We start from the raw sequence: 20,551 nt of genomic DNA, 5'->3' as shown, positions 1-20,551 counted from the left end.
TCGCATGTTGATTTTTTTTCCTGGTTTAATTTTTTTTTTACATTAATGAATAACAAACACTAACATTACTGACCGACTGTATTAAATATTATGCAGTAAACCAGTGATATAGGCTAGTGTTCTTAATTATATAAATTATAAATTGAGCACAATATTATTACTTCTAATATTGCTTATTTTTAATGCATGTGCTCGTGTATTTATTGTCGCTTATTGTATTTGTATGTATTACAGTTGCCGTAAAATATTGTTTTGGGCATGAGAGTGGAGTGTTTTAGAGTTAGAGCGGATTTTGTCACACAGACCTGGCAACCCTTATAGACGTTGTTGCTTAGGAACTGGCGTCTCTCCACCAACAAACATGGCAGACAGCACACCCAGACCTGCGCTCCGTCCTGTAAGTGGAACGAAATATTACTCTTTAACACTTATTCCGAGCGATCCCGTGTTAAATCTAAAATCACCCTAAGTAGTCTGTTGTGCTTTTAAACAGTTAATGTACGTTAGAACAAGCATTTGTGTGTTGAAACAATTTAACTTTACCTTGTCTAATCATGGTTTATGGTTGGTTATGGAAATATATTGTATACTTATTAAAGATGCGTGTGTGAATGAGAGAGTATGTGGGTGTTTACCAGTGCTGGGTTGCAGATGGAAGGACATTTGTTGCATAAAACATACAGTTAACGTTAGGTCCATAAATATTTGGACGTCGACACAACTAACATTTTTGGCTAAACACTAAACACTAAAACAATCAATTTTAAAATGAAACTAACAAGATGTGCTTTAACTGGAGACTGTCAGCTTTAATTTTAGGGTATTTACATCCAAATCAGCTGAACGCTGTAGGAATTAAGCTGCGGTCACACTGCACTTTTCTTCTCATAGACTTCCATTCATACACATGCGAATGCGTCAGACTGGAATCACAAGCTCCTGAGAGGTTTCGCAGCGCCATACAACAGAATTTCGTATGCACAAACTCTAGTGTGACCGCAGCATTACAACAGTTTGCATATGTGTCTTCCGCTTGCTAATGGTCCAAAAAGTAATTGCACAATTGGCTTCTAAGCTTCTTAACTGTTCCATGGCCAGGTGTAGGGCCGTGCACAGGGTGGTGGCCCAGGGCTAGAGCCACTGCCCCTCTGCCCTTATTGGGAGAGGTGCCCCTGTCAGCTTAACAGAAATGGAAAAGTAGTTTTTATATTCTGCTGACTGTATGTTTGGTCTACTCTCAATGTGCGCATCCACAACAGTCACAGGGGATTTATAAACTGGGGATTACAGTTGATTGGCATCACAGTTCAGAACATTGTGGTGGCATTGTGAAGTAACCTTAATAGAGTGAAAGGTTTTCATTTGCTTGTGTTTTAAGGCCTGTGACTATAAGAATTCAGGCTAATTTAAAACATATTTTTTTGTATTAGAAATTAAATTTTTTTCTTTTAACAAAAATATTTGTCTTTTGTATATATATATATTTTTAATACAAAGTATGTTTGTTCTGTTCTTGTTTCAAGCACAAACTCAGTTAACTTTGTTTAGTTACTTAGAAAACAATTTCTTGGGTATAGTTCACCCCCCAAAAATGAAAACTACAATTTTACTCAGCCTCCAAGTTTTAGTTTCATTCTTGAAAATAGAATAAAATATTTTGACGAATGCTGGGAACTGGTAGCCATTGCGTTCCATTCTATTTTTTACCCTCAGACTATGGCTGTCAGTTAATGGTTTCCAGTTTTCTTCAAAATATCTTCTTTCAAGTACAACAGAAAAGAGAAATGCATAAAGGAACCATTTGGAACCAATTGTTAGTAAGAAAATAGTGAGTACATTTTCACCAAAATTCCAGCAGACTAAGACATTTAACTCAGATTTAAGACGATTTGATGACCTGAAATTGTGGAAAGATGAATTAACAGACACCCTGCAAATTTGTGTTAAATTCCCAAAGCCATAAGAAGTAGAATGCAAAATACATTTCTGATAACACAGAGAGATTAATAATTGCAGTAATACTGATTTCATTGTACTCAGTTTAAAAAGCCTCAAACGTCTTACTCGGAAAGACCTTCCAGCACCAACCTTCAAAGCAGGACTTCCTCCGCTCCTCTGAAGAAACCCCCACAAATGGACCTCTTGGCCAAAGAAGAGGAATACAAGTATATATGGTTTTTATTACTGAACTGAACATTTGTTTAACTAGACACCTTTATTTTTAATTTATACAAAGGGTCTCCAAACCTGCTACTGAAGGGACAGTGCCTTTTAGAATTGAAGTCTAATATGCCACAACACACCTGGCCACCTCTGTGGCCGAATAAGATGTCGTTTAGCTGGTTGTTCTGATGTGTTTAATTGGGGTTGCCACTAGGGCTGCACAATATGTCATTACATCATTGAAATCTCAATGCGCACATCCACAACAGTCACATTGCAAGATCTGGAGATTTATAATCTGGGGATTACAGCTGATCAGCACCATAGTTCAGAGCATTATGGAGGCATTGTGAAGATTAACTTAATAGAGTGAAAGGTTTTTATTTGCTTGTGGTTTTAAGGTCTGTAAGATTTCAAGCTAATTTAAACCACTTTGACAAGTGTTTGACTTTGTCTGATTTTTATACAATCAAAATAATTTTATTTCCATTCAATTATTTAATTCCTGTTCATAAATACAGTTAGACTGTCCAGAAAACCATATTGCACTGTCTATTTCATTTGTGTCTTTGCTTTATTCTATTTATCTATAGACCATTTTGAGGGATGTTTACAATAACAATGGTCCTAATGTATTTCCTGTATTACATTTGTAATTTCACAGCTTTCAAGTATCCAAAAAGGTCCACATATTGATAATGTTACGATAGCTGTCTTAACATTAAGTTATGATTGAATTGCCTCTTGTCACAGTCATGAAATCGTTGTGCAACAAGCAGGAAATATTCATGTGCCAATGACATTGTCACATTTAAATGGTCTATACTATTATACTATATTTGTTGATTATTTTACACAGATGCACTGTCCTAAGAAATCATCCCAATTAGTCTAAAATTAGGACATCTTTCCAAATTGAGCTATTTAAGTCATCTGGTAAAGTTATGCTCATATCCCATCAAATTTGCAATGCTTTTATCCAATATCATGCAGCTCTAGTCTTTGCTAACGTAACTGGCCCTCCAGGAGCAAGACTGGACACCCCTGGCATGCACCCAGTGACTATAATAGGTCCTCCAAAGACTTTGGGATTAAAGATTGCATAGAAGTATGTTCAATATCTAACTCTAATACTCCTCAGGCGCCTCAATGCAAAACTAGAAGCAAAAACAGCAGAAATTGTTCGAGATGCAGAAAAAATCATGGTAAGTCTATTGAAAAGTATGTTAAAAACAGCAAAGCATGCTATTAAAAACCATTGAAAGAATATAGACTGTGCTTAATGTATAGTTTATAACGAACTGTATTTATAATGTTACAACAAACCCTGATACTTTTTGTTTTTGACAATGGTTTTTAGAGGGATCAAAATGAGGTGCTCTCCAAACCTATCTTCACCTGTATCTCCATTGATTCTGACAGTGATTTGGAGGTTCCTGGGTAATGGTTCTAATAGTTTGAAATATAAATATAAGCAACATCATTTGCTGTTTGCAAGCATAACTCTTTTTGCCTTATTAGGAAGCCAGATGTTAAAAAAGAACCCACATCAAAGCAGCCCACTATGATGGTACAAGATGAATAAATATCAAATCAACACAAGTGTGGATTTAACACAAAACCTCATTGTTTACAGGAACTCTTTTCTGTTGCGTTTCATAGATCATGAAAAATAAAAGCATCTCTGCAAAATCCTCAAAACCAAGCAAGCCAAGCTCAGGGAATAGAAAGATTCAGCAGTAAGTCTTTTCATTTTCATAATACAGTTGAAGAAGTATTAAACCCCTAAATTATAAGCACCCCTGTTTATTTTTTCCCCAATTTTTGTTTAACGGAGAGAAGATTTGTTCAACACATTTCTAAACATAATAGTTTTAATAACTCATTTCTAATTACTGATTTATTTGATCTTTGACATGATGACAGTACATAATATTTTACTAGATATTTTTCAACACTTCTATACAGCTTAAAGTGACATTTAAAGCCTGAACTAGGTTAATTAGGTGAACTAGGCAGGTTTGGGTAATTAGGTAAGTTATTGTATAATGATGGCTTGTTCTGTAGACTATCGAAAACAATATACAGTTAAAAGGGGCTAATAGTTTTGACCATAAAATGGCTTTTTAAAAATTAAAAACTGCTTTTATTCCAGCCAAAATAAAACAAATAAGACTTTCTTCAGAAGAAAACATATTATCAGACATACTGTGAAAATGTCCTTGTTAAACATCATTTGGGAAATATAAAAAAAAAAAATTAAAATCAAAGGGTGTCTAATAATTCTGACTTCAACTGTATATAAGCAAATGTCTACATAAAATTATCATAAAAGTATGTGGAAGGCATGTAATGTAGGGTCATAGATCTGAATCATCTTCTTCTGCTTGTAGAAAAGCACCACAGACTGCGGTTGATGATGTTGCTATTCCTGAGGACTTTGGGGATTTCTCACTTGCTAAGACAATTAGCAAAATTGAGGACAGGGTTGGAGATGATCTCACCGAGGAACACTTACAGGATGACATCATGCCTAGCGCTGGAGATGAGATGGGCGCAGGTGGGTACAGAACACCAAATACTTTAACTATGCTGCTATACTGTTTGCATTGTGGCTTATGCATTCATTTCTTATCTACAGAAGCTCAGATCAGATTTTTGAAGGCTAAACTTCGAGTGATGCAAGAAGAATTAAACAGACTCTCGTATGCGTGCAACAAAAAGGTATGTCATTTATAATATGTTTAAAAGGATATTTCACCCCCCTCATCATAAAAAAGAAAATTGTTATCGTTTACTGTTACTGACTTTCTTTTTTCTGTTGAACACAAAAGAAGATATTTTGAAGAATGTTTGAAACCTATAACCATTGACTTTTGTAGTATTTGCTTTTCCTTCTATGGAAGTCAGTGGTTACACAGAGTGTCCACAGGGTCTTTAAAAGTATTAAGAGTTGATAAATCAATTATGAGAAAATTAAGGCCATTAAAAGTTATTTAAAAATCTTTATTAGATTTTTATAAGGTCTTAAATTTGGTTCAAGTGCTGTCCGAAGTGTTTGACTGCAAAAAAAGCATAAATATATCTACTGTCCTCCTAATATTAACAACGGCATGCTTGATCCACATGATTGGTTTGGGCCGAGGTGCGTCCGGCCAAACTTCTCCAGCTAGGTAATGTGATGCTCTCCGCATATAGCGGAACCATAATGCGAACCAGATGGCAAAATAGGAAAATGTAAGTTTGGGTACTCCTGGTTGGAGAAAGACGAGTTTAAACTAGTGCCTAATTAGTAATTAGTGCCTGAAGCCTGTCGTTGAAAACAACCACATAATTTATTAATTCAAGCTCTGTTTCTACCGAGCTTATTTGAGTTGTGTTGCATGGTTTTGCTACATTGATTTAACTACAGCTGTTTATTAACAACTGATTATTAAGTTGAAGGTTTGACACAGACTAGAACTTGAAGAGGCAATGAGGTCTTAAAATATTCTGAGAAGGTCTTTAAAAAGTCTTAAAAAGGTATTGAAAGGGTGTCCATGGGGTCTTAAAACGTATTTAAAGTTGATAAATCATTTTAGAAAAATTTAAGGCCCTCAAAAAGTATTAAAAAGTCTTAAGTGTCATTTTATAAGATATTAAATTTGGTATATTTATGTTAAAGTTTACCTGAATTTAGTCTTTGAATATCAGGATGCTGTGTAGTTTATGAAAAAAAAAAATCCTACTAGATTTGACATCATGTTGCTTTGTTTACTGCAGTAACCAGGGAAACACTAGTATTCCTGCTTGTTTAAAGGCGCCACCAGCTGGATTAAAATGTTTATTCATTCATTCATTTTCAGCTTAGTTCCTTTGTTAATCAGGGGTTGCCACAGCAGAATGAACCACCAACTTATTTAGCACATGTTTTACGCAGCAGTTGCCCTTCCAGCTGCAACCCATCTCTGGGAAACATCCACACACTCATTCACACTCATACATACGGACAACTTAGCATACCTAATTCACCTGTACCACATTTCTTTGGACTTGTGGGGGAAACCGGAGCACTCGGAGGAAACCCACGCGAACGCGGGGAGAACATGCAAACTTCACACAGAAACACCAACTGACCCAGCAGAGGCTCGAACCAGCAACCTTCTTGCTGTGAGGCGACAGCACTACCTACTGCACCACCGCATTGCTCCAGTTTATTGAGTATAAATACAGTTTTAGTTTACGATTCGTTTCTTGTTATCAGTATTTAGTAAATATACTGCAAGTTAAAATGTATGCAAAGAGTTTTAAAAAAGGTTTTAAAAGGTATTGAATTTCAATTTCTGATTCCTGTATATGCCCTGATACCCTGTTACAGGTTTTCAGCTTTCTTCAAATTATCCTCTATTGTGTTTAACAGCAGTAAGAAACTCATAATGGTTTAGAACCATTTGAGGGTGAGCAAATAGTAAGTAATTTGTCATTTTAGGTGAACTATCCCTTTAAAGGGTGCACAAAACACGCCAACAGCCATATATATGTCCTACATTGCTAAAAACACTATTAGGACACATTTATTGCACTATAACAGGAAAATTGGTTGTTTTTGCGTTGTTTAGAGCAAATTCCTTCTTTCAGTTTGAAAATAAATTTTGAAGCTACGTCACGGCAATGAGATTATTGTGTAAATTCCAGTGTGGAGATTGGATGTCTGTACGGTCAATTTCGATTTTGTGACTGTATCCGATTTTTTTTTTTTTTTGATGTTTACAGATTTTACAGGTTTACATCATCTTTTAAAAGTGACTTGTATCCGATTGTCTGCATTTACACAGCACACAGCAAAGGCGCAATGACCAGAAATATGAGCGGGCGCTGACAGCGATTTTTTTTTTTCATTCCTGTATTTAATGTGTTCGCAGGGTTAAATTAATTTTTTTATTTTCTTTTTGACAAGTTGTTTTACTATAGTTTATGACAGAAAAGTTATTTTGAATCTAGGCCTTTTTAGACCAGTAGGCATCTTAATCTCTTATCTATGGTGTGATTTAGGCACGTGATGTATGCAACACTTTTCATTCATTCATTCATTCATTTTCTTTTTGGCTTTGTTCCTTTATTAAAAGGGGTTGCCACAGTGGCATATGTTTTACACGGCGGATGCTCTTCCAGCCACAACCCAACATTGGGAAATATAACAGTTTAATATTAGTTTATATTGGTTATGTGGTGGATGTTGCACACACTCTCTCTTTAACATGCTTAAATACTTGTGCTACATGACTTTATAAAAGCTTTTTTAGTCCTTGTGTATGAGATTTAAGGTTTGGGACTCTGCTGAAGTCTGTTCCGAAGTGAAAGCATCAGAGTTGATGTCATTCTCTAGCATAGACGAGTCAAAATCCAATCTATCTGCTTACACTGCTGACACGAGGACACAGATCCAAATCACATCAGATAAATCTCCACATGTGAACAAGGCCTGAATCTGATTTGAGTAAATCAAAATTAATGTGATTTTGTTCTGCTTACACATACATGGGTCATATCCGGTCTGTGCCACATGGGAGAAAAAAACGGAATTGAGTCACTAGAACCATGCAATGCAAATGCAGCCAAATGACCTCATTGAGTTTTCAGCATTAATACATTAATTCATAAAACTTGGTTCAAACCAATCATCAGCAACTTCATTAATATGCATGATATAGCTTTGAAGACTTGTTTTGCCCTTTACAGTATTTAGAGAGTTGCCACATTGTGTTGCCAACCTTAATTCAAACAAGTGGAAGAAGAAGAATTGTTTGGAGACATGAGTTGTCGGTGTTGCGTTTTTAAATGTGCCAAAACAAAAGTTTTGTGTCCATTTCCTCGCAATGAGAGCACACCTTGCGATTAAACCCTAGCAGTTGGATTACAGTGGTCTGCTAACATGCAATAAAAATACGTTTATAATGAGCATTTTTAACTTTTGGAATCTAGGCTAAACAATTCAGTCAGGTCGATTTAGTATTTATCCCTTTTGTTTTTCTTGAAGGATGATGAAAACAGCACTCTAACAAGTAAATTAAAAGACTTGGAGGAGGAACGGGCAAGACTGCAAAGGACTACAAACATCCAACAGACTCAAGTTGAGAAGCAAAAAGCCTTAGCTGAAGAATCCAGCAGGAAATCCGAAGGTCTGCAACAGCAAATGGCAGCACTGCAAAAGGTACTACCATCATTGGAAAATATCATTTAGAATTCTTTTCACAAGCTAAAGTGACTTCGTGACAGGACAAGTCCAAGCGCACATGTTCTGTATTGATCACAGCAAAGGAAGCATGTACCGTATATAGCATAATAATTCATGTTAATTAAAGCAGTGGCAGGGTCCAGAACAGCGGAATCCCCGGCATGGGCCCTTTAACCTGATTAGTCCTCTATGTGTAAAGTGAGACTATGCCACAGCTGCTCAGACAGCACTTGGACTTCGGGGACAGATATCTTTGGAACTCACTGGTCCCCTTATGATAGAAATATGGAAACTGAATGAGGAGAAAATAACAGTACTGGCAGATAAACCAAAATCAAATCAAGATTGGCTGTATTGTGGAAAAAAAACATCCACTGACTTCTTACTTTAAATGTTTTGCATGTACAAAGTGTGTGGATGGATTGAAATTAAAAGCATTCATTTTAGACATTCAAAGATCCAACATTTTATTTGCAGTCATGTTGTGAACAGTATGTTTTCTTCAGTTATGTGTAAATACCTCTGTCTCTAAACTCTAGGAGCTGGAAAGCATGAAGAGGACCTTTAAACAGGCAGCCAGTACCCACAGTGCAACAGAGGTGCGGTTAAACAGAGCTTTGGAGGAGGCTGAGAAGACTAAAACTCAACTCAACAAACTTAAACAGAGCACTAAGGTAACCAAGGAATGTGTATTATGATATTTATATGATATTACGATATGTATTATGTACAGGGGCGGATTTAGTGATTTTGGGTCCCCAGTCCTGAAATGCACCCTTTCTACTTTTATTTAATGTTTATTTATATTACTGTTTGATATCACTCAATCTTCTTTTATACATCTTAAATTAATGCAATCTCTACATTTTAAATGATACATTTTTTTAATGTAAAATAAATGTACAACTTAAAATAATAAAAAAAATCTTTTTTTATAAATTTGACTGCACCATGACAGATATTTTGTATTACTATTATTACATAAAATTACATTATTATAATATTATATTTAATTGTTTACTAAATAATATTTAATTATGTTAAAATTGTTTTTGTTTAACTCCATAACTCACCATAAAAATATGATAAAAACAATGTTATATATAGTTTCTAGGTATAATTTATACTTCTAGATATTCCGCTTACCTCACTTAATGGTTAAATTCGCCCCTGATTATGTATTATGGCATTTCTTAGTCTTTTATTCTCTTCAGATTTAGATTTATATGCTTTTCTTAAGTTTATTTTTCTACCTTAAAAGGATTTATCTAGTCAGGAGCACCAAAAAATTGAAGCCCTGCAAGCTGAGAACAGAAAACTGGAAAGACAGAAAGCAGAGCTAATTGTGGGTTTTAAAAAGCAACTTAAGCTAATTGATATTTTAAAAAGACAGAAGGTAAGAATTCAGTATGCTCACTATTACTTGAAACTTATAACTGTAATAATGTCATACCTTACTAAATGCACTTGATAAAAGCATTTTATTTTTTTCCTGTTTTTAAAGATGCATTATGAAGCCGCTAAGCTGTTGTCTTTCACTGAAGAGGAGTTCATGAAAGCACTGGATTGGGGAAAAGAAGTCTTATAAATGTCTATTTGGTATTTTCTATGTGGATTTAAAATAGATGAGATTAACATCCATTGTTTGGGTTTGTTTGACTATTCTAAAACTTCTAAACTGTTCTAAATCTCGCGACGGTTTATTTACGCTGCCATATAAAGTTGTATTATATCAGATTGCCATCTAGTGGTGGATATTGAAATCACAATACACATCCAAATATGACTTTTTATTGTAGAGTTTAAACTCTTGTTATTTTTTATTTACAATGATTAAAAAAAATATCTCATTCACAGCAGTAAATAAATGCATTATTGAGAATAAGGGCCCGACTCATTGTTCTTCATTAGTACTAGTAGTCCACTGTAGGAAGTGTGACCATTCTAGTGAACTCCTCATAGTGAACAAGTCCATCACGTCCAACATGTGCTTCTTTAAAAAGCTCATCCACTGAAAAATAATGCAAAATAATTACGAAACAGTTCTATTATTATTATTATTATTATTATTATTCGTGTTAATATGTTATCCTGCTGAATATATGAACTAAGTTTCAACTCATTTCTACCTTCTTTGTCTGTGAGCTTTTCCCCTAAGCCAGTGAGTTTAGCCCGTAGCTCAGAGGCCTGAATGTAGCCTTTCTTGTGTTTGTCTGTCATACGCATGGCCTCCAGGATTTCAGTCTTAGGATCCTCCTGCTGCATCTGTCTGTGCATCATGGTTAGAAATGTAGAAAAGTCCAGCTCCCCTGTCTTATCTGTGGAGGGGATACAGCAACAAGAACAAAAAAATGCGTACAATACAAATAAACATACATCTTTTTATTAATAAAAAGGAGCAAATGGAGTAATACCATGAATTTGATTTCACTTTCACTCCTTAATGAGATGTCCTCTGATCAGATTTACCACTCCTTTAGTTGAATAATATTAGTTTATAACAATAATGATTAATTTTATTAAAGGCGCATTTCTGGCAACTCAAGGACCCCATACAATAAACCAAAACTGATAAAACAACAATTATCTTTATTTAAAGATTGTGAATACATTAAGGGTTAAAAAAATGTAAAGAAATTATTAAAACTAGATTAAATATGAAGTATTTTACTTAGTTCCAATGTCTTAAACTTTTAACAAACAAAATCCTATTTGTGATACATACAGTGCTCAGCATATATGAGTACACCCCTCACAATTATCTCATTTAAATTAATATTTTTCTATAGGATGCTATACAATGTTTTATTTGTGCATACAATAGATCAGACTCGGATTCAACTTTATTATCCTGTTTAGAGAAAGTAAAATTGCAGCAAGATGCTGTAACACAGTCGAAGTTCCATGTACACACTAACAAAACAATACTACAAAACAAACAATACATCATTTTTTAGACGCATCTCCCTCCCCACTGAACTCATTCAATGACCTAATGGCTACCATTATGAAATCATTTCTAATTACTAGTCAGTGCTGAAGCCAAATCTGGAGCTAATCTAACAAAATAATTAATGATAATGGTCCAAAAATGAGTAGAAATAATACTAAATAAAAATGTATAAAAGAGGGACGGCACAGTGGGTAGTACTGTCACCTCACAGCAAGAAGATCGCTGGTTCGAGTTTTGGCTGGGTCGGTTGGCGCTTTTGTGTGGTTTGCATGTTCTTCCCGTGTTTGCGTGGGTTTCCTCCGGGTGCTCCAGTTTACCCCACAAGTCCAAATACATGAGATATAGGTGAATTGGGTACGCTAAATTGTCCATAGTGTATGTGTGTGAATGGGAGTGTATGGGTGTTTCCAAGTATTGGGTTGCAGCTGGAAGGGGATCCGCTGCGTAAAAGATATGTTGGATAAGTTGGTGGTTCATTCTGCTGTGGTGACCACAGATCGATAAAGGGACTAAGCCAATAAGAAAATGAATAAAATGTATAAAAGAGCAAAAAACAAGAGATAAAAAGGACATTTTTGTAGAATTTTGTAGTTTGTAATTCCTTTTTGCAATATTTTGTGTTGTCTTTTTATTTCTATAGATGTTCAGTGACTATAATATTATTTTAATACATAGAACTTTTTATTAAATCTGTTTTGTTTAAATGCACCAAAATATATTGCTCAAAAAAGGGGAACATTTAGAGTTACGATGTGTTGTTTAAGTGTTCCTTTAATTATTTTTTTTAGCAGTATATTTTAACTATATTCACTGAGAAATTTATAAAAAAAATCCTTTTCAAAATAGGTTGTACTCATTAATCCTAAACACTGTGCATATACTGTATATATATATATATATATATATATATATATATATATATATATATATATATATATATATATATATATATATATATACACACACACACACACACACACACACACACACACACACACACACACACACACACACACATATATATATATACACATACATACATACATACACACATACACATACACATATATACAGGGTGGGCCATTTATATAGATACACCTTAATAAAATGCGAATGGTTGGTGATATTAACGTCCTGTTTGTGGCACATTAGTATATATAAGGGGGTTTGTAAATAACTCATGAAAGAATAAAGTTACGTTAAAAGCAAGCACACCATTGTTTTTTCTTGTGAAATTCCCAATAATTTTATTAAGGTGTATCCATATAAATGGCCCTGTATTTTATATATACTGTAGAGTTGAAGTCATAATTATTAGCCCCCCTGTTTTTTTTCCCCAACTGATTTATTTTATCTTTGCCATGATGAGAGTAAATAATATTTGACTAGATCTTTTTCAACACACTTCTATACAGCTTAAAGTGACATTTAAAGGCTTAACTAGGGTAATTAGGGTAACTAGGCAGGTTAGGGTAATTAGGAAAGTTATTGTAAAACAGTGGTTTGTTCTGTAGATTATTGAAGAAAAAAAATCTAGCTTAAAGGGGCTAATAATATTGACCTTAAAACTAAAATTAAAAACCGAAATAAAACAAATAAGACTTTCTCCAAAAGAAAAAATATTATCAGACATACTGTAAAAAAACTTCCTCGCTCTGTTAAGCATCATTTGGGAAATATTTAAAAAAGAAGAAAAATCAAAGGGGGGTTAATAATTCTGACTTCAACTGTACGTATATAGTTTTCTTTCCTTGATTGTTATCAGTTACCAGCATTTAGCACTAGTCCAGGTTAAATTGCTATTGGCAATATTCAGGAATCTACAGAAGAGTAGGCAAGAAAGATATATCACAATTCATTGTAATGTGCAGAGCAAACAAAATGTTACCTATTTTGTGGACTTGCAGATGTCGGTCCACTTCATTATATGTGGGGCTTGTACCCAGACAGCGCATGACTGTTATAAGGTCTTTTGCCTCAATCTTCCCCTTTCGCTTCTTGTCATAAAGCGAGAAACATTCTTTGAACTCTGCATGAGCACAATACAAGTTTACAAAAACAGTCACCAGTACTAATACATATATATAACTAGTTTAGTGATTTTTACTATATTACTTGATTACAAAACACAGTATGTCAATGTAACACAGCTCACCATCAATCTGATTTTGTGATAGGAATTTTGCCTGTAAAGATTTAAAGAAAAACAGGTAAGTTGACAAATTTACAATTAATCGGTGAAAATCAAACATAAAAAGACAAAAATCAATACCAAACTCACCATGTCTACGTACGTTTGGGCTGTTCGGGAAGAGTCACTCCCTTACCTGGAGAAACCAAAGTCCACTGCAGTGTTGACGTAATTGATAGCCCTGTTGTCATAGGAACGTTGATATAGGATTCCAGCTATCATGTTATACTGTCTGCTACAGTATAGGTGCAGCTCATGATCACACTCACTGACTCATAACAAGGAATAAATAGGGTGTACAAACTTTATTTAGATAAAACAAGGACATAACAGCCATGGTTTTCAAGTAGGTCAGTATACTGTAGGTAGCATTTAGCTCGTAACCACACACACTGACTTATAACACTCATATATTTGGGAAGTACAAACCAAACAAGGGTATAAAAACAACAATTTGACATACAGCCGCAATAAAGATATCTCTTTGTTTTTCAGTACACTAAAATGGCAAACATAGCATTGTCTTGCTTGCCTTGTAAAGATTCTTAAAAGTAACAGTCATCTTTACATTTTTTAAAAAGATTTATTTTTGGCTTTTTATGCCTTTATTAAGTACATTTATTAAGGACAGTATTATAGACAGGAAGTGAAGAGGGAGAGAGACGGGGAAGGGACGGGAAATGTCATCGAGCCTGGATTCGAACTCAGGACGCCCTAAAGCGCTACTGCACCATATGTCAGCGTGCTAACCGCTAGGCTACTGTGCTGACTACATATTAATTCATTTTCTAGTGCCATTAAATTTGGTCAAAGAACCATTTGTTTGAAATGTAGTTGAGATTTGCTGTTATATTTAACTGCCTTTGATGTGTAACGTATAGAAGGACCAAGGCTCTGGGACGTAGATGATACCGGGATACTTTTTGCGTAACACTTTATCATTCCACAGATATGCAACCCAAACCAGAACCAATCCCAGAGTAATGATGAAGTTATAAAAGAGGAAACGACCATTGCTGTCAAGCACGAAGCCCATCCGCCTCTGTCGCATCACAGTGGCAACCATAGCAAAAAAGGTGAAGACATACAGGACAAAGATCTGCCCCTCAGTAATCAGATACCTGAAGAAATAAGAACGCATTAAAAAAAACGTTTTTTAGAAGTCAGTATTGTTAGTTTTTAAGATATCTATAAGCTTGTGTGCCCCAAAACAGTGAAAAAATTCACGTTTAGAAGATATAAAACTGATATAAACATGTAAAGCTTGTAGTTTATCACTTACTCCTAAATGAAAAAACGGTTTTATTCACGTCACCTTATACTTCAGTTTCTCATCAAATCTTGACCAATCAAATGCTCTCTAGTATCTGACATGCTCCACCCCCTTCAAGAGGCTTCTCATTTGTTTTTAATTTGATGCACTTGAGCTAAAACTATTGGCAGAGCAGAGATCTAAACGCTATTGGTCCTTTTTTTAAAAAGGGGAGGAGCTACTCTATGTCCAACCCTCTCTTTGTGTTGCGGTTGATAAAAATGCACATTTCAAAGCACTTCACAGCACCTTTAATGTTTTAACCTATGAGTCTGATGTATTGTAGAATATTTGCTTTCACTTGGAAATATTTCACACTGCAGAAACATAAGGACTTGATTTATGGAGCTTAAAATACGCTGAAACAGTCTGAATTTGAATTGTGTTAATGTAAAATATTACCAATAGTAATTTCATAAAACAGAATATTATTCGCCGATAAAAATGTTTTGAATTTTTTAACATTTAAATTGTCAGATTTTTATAGACATATTTTTAAACTTATTTTTGTTCTGAATTCAGACTGCAAAGATTGGGTTTGTAAAAATACAGTTTCAAGTTTTCAAGATTCAAATCATATTGTATTTTTATATTGATTGTGTTCATTCACATGAACTTGAAATTCTATCTCTTAAAGAAAATGCTACCAACTGATGTGAATAGCTGACTTACCAATAATACACAGCGCTGGGGCCAAGCAGCAGCCAACCTGAGGTGCTCATCTTCTCATCTTTAACTTGTGTAAAGCAGCCAGTGAAATACAAGAAGATGATGAGGAAGAATGGGATATACCTAGAATGGTGAAGAAGGAGATGTTTAAACCTCAGAATAATAAAAGAATTGACAAAAATCTATTTAAATTTTAATTACTGCTGACTCTAAACAGCTTTTGAGGGTCCCCTGATACATATCTATTTGTGGTCTGTGCTAATTGCAGTGTATTACTAAATTAGCAAGTGTTGTGAGAATTGACTTGCATGTATTGTCAAACTGATGAAGAGGTTTCCTCAATTTGTTAGAGTTTTTTTTATATTTGCATGTGTTTTCTTAACTACCAGCATGTTGGAGCTCTCTTTGTCAGTGTACTTAATGAACACTGTTGCACATCCATATTTCTGCATTTCTCTCCTCAGATGTTTACATAACGAATCATTTGAAAGTTAATGTTCAAAGGATTTTTATAAAAGTACCCATTGTTGTTGCAACGCAAATTTTATATATTTATTTATTTATTATTAATTTATTTTTATACCACATCATTGTGGCTATTTCATGGCAAAATGGATATCCATAAAAGATTACATGATAAAAACAAATTCATATTACAATAAAAAGTTACATAGAGAAATATATAAAGATAAATATATAAATTAAATTCACAAAAAAAAAAAAAACATTTAAAGTTAAATATGATTATTCAGTAAAAAGTTTTGAAATAACTTAAAATTCTTCCTGGTGGTTTCTTTTTAAAAATGTACATCAAAGTACTCTCCTTATAGCAATTTTGTCTAATGGTATTTAAACCTCCACATTCCAACAAAATATGTTTCATTACAAGAACAGCTAGGAAGTAATTACATTTAGGTGGTGCTTCATTCTTTAGTATATACAAATAAGTCAACCTAGAATGTCCAATTCGACATCTAGTATAGATAGTTTGTTCATGGTCTCAAAATTACACTTTGCAAAGTGTCTTTCATTTAATTTCGGGTGAATTTTATGTGTTGCAATGTTGCAATAACATTAAAAAATAAACAGAGATCAACATGGTAGATGTTAATTCCACCAGGCTTGAACTGAATCCTCTAACCCAATGTTTCCCAAACCTGTTCCTAGAAACACAGCAACAGTACATTTTTGGATGTCTCCCTTATCTGACCTATTCATTTCAGGTTTTGGAGTCTCTTCTAATTTTCTGAAGAGTTTATTCTGGAGTGTTTGATTAGGGAGATGTTGAAAATGTGTACTGTTGGTGTGCCTTCAGGAACAGGGCTGTAAAACACTGCTCTAACCTCCGATAGTTTTTGTGTAATATTGGCCATTAGAGTGTGTAACTTTGAAAATCTACCCAAAAGCACGTGGAAAGGGAATAGTTGAAGGAATTGAAAATAATTGGAGGTGATGGAGCCGACTCCCATTTTGTGTAGTGCATGTGTTGGAGATTAAAATATTTCTAATTCTCTATTTTAAACTAATTTAAGATATTTTATAGATCAGAACTTTTTGAGTGAAAATGCTGACACTAGGAAAGGGTGAAACGTGTGCACGCGTGTGTTTGATAATGTACACATAAAAAAACAAATAGTAAGAATGGAAAATACACTTACCACATGGAATGCCCTAGGTGTTCATCATAGTAATACAGAAGTTCAAAGGAGTCGATCTGAAAACCATACACAGTATGTGTTATCATTATCTTCATAAAAACTAATATATTCTGAGGTTTTCTTCTGAAAAGACAATATGTTTAATCTGTAAACCGAACTAACCAGTGAAGCAGGCTTCAGATCCTTGATAATGGGGTTTTCTCTGACAGACAGATGAAGCTGGTATCCGCTGAGGATGAGACGATGGTTAATAGAGTCTCCCACCAAGTGTATGCTTGCGCCCATGACAAAGGTGATGATGCTAAGGTAAACAGCAGAGCGAGGAAGGGCCGTGGGACTCCGCTCAATAAGCTTGATAAATGAACATCAAAACAACGCACAGGATAATAACGTAATCAACATTCATGGGCTATGTAAAAACACACCCCGAATACACACTATTGTTATTATTTTAAATCATAGAAGAAAGTGGGTACCTTCAGTAGTAAGAATGGCGTAATGACATTATATGCCATGTGAAAATAATCTCCAACACTTGGCTTATTAAGAGGAAACCATTCCAGGGGCATTATGATCTAAATAAAGAACATACAACATTGTTTTAGGTATTAAAATAAGAAAACACCACTCTTAAATGTATATAACACCTTGTTTTAACTTATACCATAGCGATTGGCCTTCCAAAGTCCAGTATCCAGTTTTGCACAGTGAAACAGAGCCATAGATCTGTGTGAAACTGGGAGCGTGTTGTGGCTGCTGCTGTAGTCTTCTCACTTCCTGCCCTGCTTTTATACAAATCTTGTTTTTTCATCATGAATATTGAATTATAATTTGTGAATTAAATATTATTCTTGGCTTTCGAGCTGTTAGCCAAATGACAACTTTGATAGCCCAGCAAACATCCTGACTGATAGGGTTTTCGAGTAATAATATAAGGCTACATTATTAAATTGTTGCAATATATACAACTCTATATGTTACATTATATACAACATTCAAATCTTAAGTTTAAACATTCGTCTGCAAATAACGACATTGATAATAACACAGGAAATAGCCATAGGAAATAGCCATAACCATAACGTTAACGTTACCTCAGAAATGCCGATGTGAAAGTTGCAGACTGTGGTCTTCTCCGCATGGTTAATCGATATCTTCTTTATAGCTATTTATTATCGGATGCTTTACTATAGTTTAGTAGCCAGCTCATTCATCCATCAGTCACATGCCAGATAACGTTACAGCACAGAAGCAGGAAAAGGCTAAATACATTTGTGTTCGACTATACCCCAATATACAAAATATTTCTGCAAAATATTTCCTTCAAAATATATTTCTGCACTTCCTTAAATGTTTTTATCCTTGTTTATTTGAATCACGTGATGTTTTGACCGGTTCTTCTTCAGTTAACGTTACTGGCGAAGCGTAACGTGTATGGCTCTTACTGCCATCTTTCGGACTGTTCACCAGCTTGCAAAATAGATAAAATCATATAATATTTACTTTAATTAATATATTTACATATTTCATTTTTATAAACCATGTGCAATAAAATTGCATAAATTTTGAATTACTTGAGCAATTACTCTTTAAAATGTTTTAACTATAATTTTTCTGTTAATTTAATTTATTTTCAGCACTAATTGCTTCGCAGCTCTTAAACAGATTGCACATTTTTATAAAAAATATATATAAATATATATATATATATATATATATATATATATATATATATATATATATATATATATATATATATATATATATTTATTTATTTTTTTCAATTATATAACTTATTACATAAAACAATGACCATGTTGTATGTTTACTACCCAGTAATTTCATTTAGATGACTTACAAGCTGCTGTCATCTCCAACTAACTTAATACAACGTAAACTCTACTTCAAATGTAGCTTAACTACACTAAAGCTGCCCCCTGGGAAATGTAGCAAGCTAAGCTAAAAGCTGCATGGCAAAAGTAGCTTACATCTATGCTATTTTTACAGTTTTCATTTTTAAATCGAAGCAACTTAAATCCAAGTCAATCATATCTTAGTGATCAATAAAACTGTCAATGAAACATATGAGACATAATAGTTCAGTTCAATTATTTACTGTAAATAATATGCTGTACTAAACAGAAACACATTATAGTAAATAACAGCAAAAACTAAAAAAAAATTCAATAAAACCAGGTCTTACACATAAAATACTATAGTCATTTATAGTAAAGGGAAATATTTTTATTTTTTGAGCACAGTATCAGAAATTAAGTTATTGCATCTTAACATGTACTTCTCGAGGTATGCTTACAGGAAATCCTGCTTCAGAAATAACTACTCTCCCTCAGTCATCTTTCCATCAAGCAAGTTTCACCAGATGTGGCAGTAACGCACCAAAAATTTTGTTGTCGAACACCGTAAAACAGGAAGAAGAAGAAATCATCCTTCTCCCTATTATATACATTTATTTTACATACATCGGCTAGACACCGGTCTCACAGCTCAGTGAATGTCGGTGCCGTCACTTATTGATCCACTATCGGTAAATGAAGCTTGTGTGGACGCTACTGCGCTACTTGACTAATAAAATAGCTTCGCTACTGAAAAGCTATTTGATTTAGAAAGTAGCGACGCTACAGCCACGCTACTGAGAAATGTAGTTAGCAAGTAGCATCATTACTTGTAGCGACGCTACTGCCCAACACTATGCCGAAGCATGCTAATAGGACTTTTGTGGCCATGGGCATTCATCCTCTGTTATTTCTTCCCCATTTCTTCTGTCTTTAATCTCCATATGTCAATTGATAACTTTGTGACTGTATGATGATGACGGTCAGCTCACGTAGATCTGCAGTAGCCTGAACTTGTTTTTTGGTTCAAATAATGTACAAGGCTTTACATTGGTCCATCAAGATGATTTTTTTTTATTGGCTACCGAAATGCTGGTCAGTGCGTGGTTGAAATATTGATTTATTTACAGTACTCTGAAACGAATTGTGGCGAGGCAGTGGCGCAGTGGGTAGTGCTGTCGCCTCACAGCAAGAAGGTCGCTGGGTCGATCCTCGGTTCAGTTGGTGTTTCTGTGTGAAGTTTGCATGTTCTCCCTGCCTTCGCGTGGGTTTCCTCCGGGTGCTCCGGTTTCCCCCACAGTCCAAAGACATGCGGTACAGGTGAATTGGGTAGGCTAAATTGTCCGTAGTGTATGAGTGTGTGTGGATGTTTGTGTGGATGTTTCCCAGAGATGGGTTGCGTCTGGAAGGGTATCTGCTGCGTAAAAACTTGCTGGATAAGTTGGCGATTCATTCCGCTGTGGTGAACCCGGATTAATAAAGGGACTAAGTCGACTAGAAAATGAATGAATGTAACGAATTGTGATTTTAAAAGTAAC

General features: G+C 34.6%; 3 protein-coding genes across 5 annotated transcripts; 1 reads left to right on the top strand and 2 right to left on the bottom strand.

The window, feature by feature from the left end:
- The first annotated feature begins 257 nt into the window (after positions 1–257).
- Positions 258–10,262, top strand: tex9 (testis expressed 9). 2 transcript variants are annotated; one of them, NM_001327746.1, is given in 12 exon segments: positions 258–397; positions 2,041–2,165; positions 3,305–3,368; positions 3,524–3,603; positions 3,685–3,733; positions 3,826–3,902; positions 4,557–4,723; positions 4,805–4,887; positions 8,180–8,353; positions 8,917–9,051; positions 9,639–9,773; positions 9,882–10,262. In NM_001327746.1, coding segments are annotated over 12 exon segments (1,209 nt in total). In that variant the 5' UTR covers positions 258–361; the 3' UTR covers positions 9,966–10,262.
- Positions 10,263–13,646, bottom strand: calml4a (calmodulin-like 4a). Its single transcript, NM_001130774.1, has 5 exons — positions 13,612–13,646; positions 13,486–13,516; positions 13,219–13,359; positions 10,507–10,695; positions 10,263–10,388 (listed from the first exon to the last, which is right to left on the bottom strand). Exons 1-5 carry the CDS (start codon positions 13,612–13,614, stop codon positions 10,291–10,293), a joined length of 462 nt encoding a protein of 153 aa, NP_001124246.1. The 5' UTR covers positions 13,615–13,646; the 3' UTR covers positions 10,263–10,290.
- Positions 13,647–13,811: 165 nt separating this feature from the next.
- On the bottom strand, positions 13,812–18,569 carry cln6a (CLN6 transmembrane ER protein a). Of its 2 annotated transcripts, none has more exons than XM_005168975.6 (7): positions 18,255–18,569; positions 17,825–17,945; positions 17,637–17,735; positions 17,323–17,511; positions 17,161–17,216; positions 15,506–15,625; positions 13,812–14,642 (listed from the first exon to the last, which is right to left on the bottom strand). In XM_005168975.6, the coding sequence occupies exons 1-7, from the start codon at positions 18,299–18,301 to the stop codon at positions 14,375–14,377; spliced, it is 900 nt and encodes a 299-aa protein (XP_005169032.2). In that variant the 5' UTR covers positions 18,302–18,569; the 3' UTR covers positions 13,812–14,374.
- Positions 18,570–20,551: the final 1,982 nt, after the last annotated feature.

The sequence above is a fragment of the Danio rerio genome, chromosome 7, assembly GCF_049306965.1.
Source record: "Danio rerio strain Tuebingen ecotype United States chromosome 7, GRCz12tu, whole genome shotgun sequence".
NCBI classification, from domain to species: domain Eukaryota; kingdom Metazoa; phylum Chordata; class Actinopteri; order Cypriniformes; family Danionidae; genus Danio; species Danio rerio.
This window is presented reverse-complemented; position numbering and strand designations above follow the sequence as displayed.